Source organism: Papaver somniferum, chromosome 9, assembly GCF_003573695.1.
Source record: "Papaver somniferum cultivar HN1 chromosome 9, ASM357369v1, whole genome shotgun sequence".
Lineage (NCBI taxonomy): Eukaryota > Viridiplantae > Streptophyta > Magnoliopsida > Ranunculales > Papaveraceae > Papaver > Papaver somniferum.
In genome coordinates, this window is record NC_039366.1 from 69599878 (window position 1) to 69603837 (window position 3960).

At 35.5% G+C, this 3960-nt stretch overlaps 1 protein-coding gene across 4 annotated transcripts; it reads right to left on the minus strand.

Moving 5' to 3' along the window:
• Window positions 1–235: 235 nt before the first annotated feature.
• On the minus strand, window positions 236–3744 carry LOC113313718 (26S proteasome regulatory subunit 6A homolog). 4 transcript variants are annotated; one of them, XM_026562514.1, is made up of 5 exons: window positions 3044–3744; window positions 2936–2967; window positions 2626–2817; window positions 2302–2419; window positions 236–668 (listed from the first exon to the last, which is right to left on the minus strand). In XM_026562514.1, exons 1-5 carry the CDS (start codon window positions 3108–3110, stop codon window positions 565–567), a joined length of 513 nt encoding a protein of 170 aa, XP_026418299.1. In that variant the 5' UTR covers window positions 3111–3744; the 3' UTR covers window positions 236–564. The 4 variants fall into 4 exon arrangements, with proteins under 4 accessions (XP_026418299.1, XP_026418300.1, XP_026418301.1 ...); XM_026562513.1 differs by having other exon boundaries at window positions 253–668; window positions 2936–2970; XM_026562515.1 differs by lacking the exon at window positions 2936–2967 and having other exon boundaries at window positions 2626–2753.
• Window positions 3745–3960: the final 216 nt, after the last annotated feature.

A 3960-nucleotide genomic window follows, 5' to 3' on the forward strand; every position in this document is an offset into this window, starting at 1 on the left:
TTATGACTTGGTTTGGTTCGGTTTTTGCTCAAACCAGAACCAGAACCGAAACCGTTACTCCTGGGGTTTAATTAATTTTTCAAACCAAAATCATGCTATTGACCCAACGGTTTCGATTTTTAGTTTTATCATTGTGTTCCGGTTTTATCATTCGGTTTCGATTTTATCATTATTTTGTCAGTTTTATGTTACTGACAGTTAACAAAAGAAAATACCAATAGAAAGAAATGAAAGATCAAAAAAGTTAAGACATTATAATTAAATGTTGACTTTTATGGTTTAAATTTACGAATAAAATTGAAGGGTACATTAATTAATACCCCAAGTTTTGACACCCAATAAATATATCCTTATACAACAATAAATATACCCTTGTTATTTTAAAACCTTATCCACTTAAAAATAGATTACATCAATACCCTCAATCATATAAAAAAAATTAATTTCAAAATACAACGAACTTGTTTCTTTACCACCTCAAGACTGCGACCTCCATCGTTCCACCACCACATGTCCACCACCACCACCAATATTTCACCACCACCGCTCAACGAACACCACCTACTAACCGTCGCCACCACTCCACCACCTAAACACGACAACCACTGGAACACCACCGCCGCCAAAGCCGCCGCCGCCACCGGTTGTGTCAACAACCAAAGTTGATCCTAAATGAAAATCAGAAAATAAGAATAAAAAATATGGTGTCAACTGCCGATGTTTATCCAAAAATATGGCGTCAACAACCGAAGTTGATCCCAAAACAAAAATCAAAACATTAAAAATAAAATAATATGGTGTCAACAACCAAAGTTGATCCCAAAACAAAAACCAGAAAAAAGAAAATGGTGTCAACAACCGAAGTTGATCCTAAAACAAAAGTTATAAAATAAGGAAAAAAAGAAAATGGTATCAACAACCGAAATTGATCCCAGAAAAAAAAATGGTGCCAACAAACGAAGTTGATCCACAGAACAAAAATCAGTAAATGATAAAAAAAGAAAATACAGTGTCAACAATCAAAGTTGATCCCTAGATATGGTATCAACAACCAAAGTTGATCCCAGAAACTGATGTACCGAAATTAGTGAGCCAGACATTAAATATGGTATCAACAACCAAAGTTGATCCCAGAAACTGATGTACTGAAATTAGTGAACCAGACGTGAATCGAACACGCATCTTCTGACTAGAGTCAGTTGTGATATCATTACACCACAGATTTTGAGAGAGACAATATATTTTGCAAGGATCAAGAACTGGAAACCGAACAACAAATGCTGATCCGTAAAAGAAAAATGATTCTCTCTTATATACCTGCAATAAATACTGACACATTTTTTTGCAAATATTTTGAAAAATCATTATGAAGGTATGGCTTTCCATTTTTCCCATCGAAGAACATAAGTCCAAGGAAAAGTTATTTACTGTAAGCTTAGACAAAGATACTTCTATGTAAATATACATTTAACATGTATGCAAGATCATATACAACTGATATCTGTCAAACTCATCCTCCGTTCTTTTTTAATAGGCTGGTTTTGACTTTAGAGAAAATTAAGGAAATTAAGAGAATCAATCATTGAAAGTGGTCCTCATGGCACTTGTCAATAAAAGAAGTGAAGTGAAATGGTTCCCATGACACTTGTCAGCAAAAGAAATAAAATGAAATGGTCCATAAACACTTGTCATCAAAAGAACTTAAGAGAAAAGTGGTCCCAGAAAACTAAAGTAACATTTGACTTTCCCAATTATTTATAGAAATTGACCAGCCTATTATTTTCAAACATTTATTTATAGAAACCAGCCTATTATTTAAGAACGGAAGGAGTATATGGAAGGAGTATATAGTAAGGAAACCAACTGTATCAAGCTAGAAAAAGGGATTTAGACAGTTAAATATACTCTAGTAATCCATTAGATGGATTCCATTGCTTGATAAAATAATGGATTTCATTAAGCATCAATCATAGTACATAACTTGCCTAAAAGCTAATAATACGTTCTGTATATCAGCAAAGTTCCATCTATGAGCATCAATGCTAGTGACATAGCTTGCCTAAACCTCTATCTGGACGTTAATGCTCAAACCATCAAGTTGGTTAAGCAGTTCCAACATTGTCCGCTATAATTCCGATCTCCATTGGTGTCATTATAATAGAACGAAAATCGAAAAGGAATGAGAAGAAAAACATGTTACTGAGAAGTATAAACATATAAATTATCGAGTTTAACCATGAGATTTCACCTCAAAATTGAAACACCTGGAACACATTTCATTGAGACATAAACATCACGTACCTATCAAATTGCTTAGATCCATTTGTGTCAATCTCATCGATGAAGATGATGAAAGGGCTTTCTCCTTCACAAGTTTAAACGCATCACGGACAAGTTTAGCTCCATCACCAATGAACATCTGAATCATATCCAGGACCAAAGGGAAACAGACTATGCTTTAAACTCAAATGCTTGGATAAAAAGTAAATCCAAATTAATATTTGACAGTTCCGTCACACAAGACAGGAAGTAATAAAATATGAATTGTACCCCTTAATTCAAAATGTTGCAGGACAGATACAGAGAACTTTTGCAAGAATATATGGGTTTAGAAAGTAAGGTTACCTGAACCAATTGAGGACCTGCTAGCTTCAAAAATGTTGCATTTGTTTCTGCCACACATGCAGGGGCCATCAACGTCTTGCCTGTTCCAAGAGGTCTTTCCGGTAGAACTCCTTTGGGTTGTTTGATTCCTATTTTCACAAACTTGTCTGCGTGAGTAATTGGCAAAGCAATTGCTTCTTTAAGTTCTTGCATCTGCAAAACAGTATAAAACAATCATAGTTTTCAGTGAAATCAGTGGATTGTGATCATTATCCACATAATAAATGTGCAGCAGTTCAGAATAAAAAGTAGTTCAGAATAAAAAGTTTACCTGTAGTTCTAGCCCACCAATATCATTGTAGTCTTCTGTTGAATTTTAAACTGATAAGCAGAAATTAAAAAGAACACCAAATAGGCATGGTACATAGCTAATGCTTACCAGTCTGAGTTGAGCGGAAATCACCACCACCACCAATATTTGTATACCCTTCTTCTTTCACAGCCATACGAAATCAACACCACCATCTCCCAACCAAAAGAACACACCCAATCTCCACCACCACAACCACCACCACAACTACAATAACCACCACTATCTTTATCACCGATTTTATCATTCCGACCCAACCACCACCAGAAACAACAAAAAACTAGTTATACCACCACCGCCGCCGCCACCACCAGGCACCAGCAGAAACTTAATTAAACAAGAGAAAGAAGATAATCGATGCAATCTCATTTTATCTCCATCACCACTTTAGAAAACGAAGGAATTTAAATTTGGATCTGTAATCCAAAAAAAAAAAGATAATCAATAACACTTCTCAATCTGTTTGTTCATAATCTGGCTGCGGCGGCTTCGACAATGATGGTGAAATTTTGGAAAACAATGATGGATTGTTGATGGTGGCGACAAAGATGGTGGTGGTGGGTTTAGTTTGGTTTAATTTTCGATAGATCTCTCTCTCAATCTCGATCTAAATCTCTTCTTTCTCACTTAGGAATGGTAGTGGTGCTGGTTATGGTGGCGGAGGACGACGTGGTGGTGGCGGCGACGGAGCAAGTGGTGGTAGTTGCAGAGGTGCTTGTGATAAGTCCAAAGAGAAGGAGAGAGAAAAAAGAAATAAAATTTCTGATTTGGAAATGAATCGATCTCCCGTAGGATTAAAAGGGGAAGGGTAAATATGGAAAGAAAAAGAAATATTAATGGACCCTAATTTTTCATAGATGGATAGAGGTATATCTATTTTATGATAAGGGTATTTATGAAGCCCATCAAAACAAGAGTTATTTATTCAACTAATGATTGAGATTAATTATAGTAGGAATTACCTATAGATCTTATTATAATGGTAT

Excerpts from the sequence above, each read along its gene's own strand:
- LOC113313718 (XM_026562513.1), bottom strand. The coding sequence starts at position 3,110 with ATGGCTGTGAAAGAAGAAGGGTATACAAATATTGGTGGTGGTGGTGAT. Across the intron at positions 2,818-2,935 it reads TTGGTGGGCTAGAACTACAG|ATGCAAGAACTTAAAGAAGC; the intron begins GTAAACTTTTTA and ends ACTGTTTTGCAG. Across the intron at positions 2,420-2,625 it reads CAGGTCCTCAATTGGTTCAG|ATGTTCATTGGTGATGGAGC; the intron begins GTAACCTTACTT and ends GATATGATTCAG.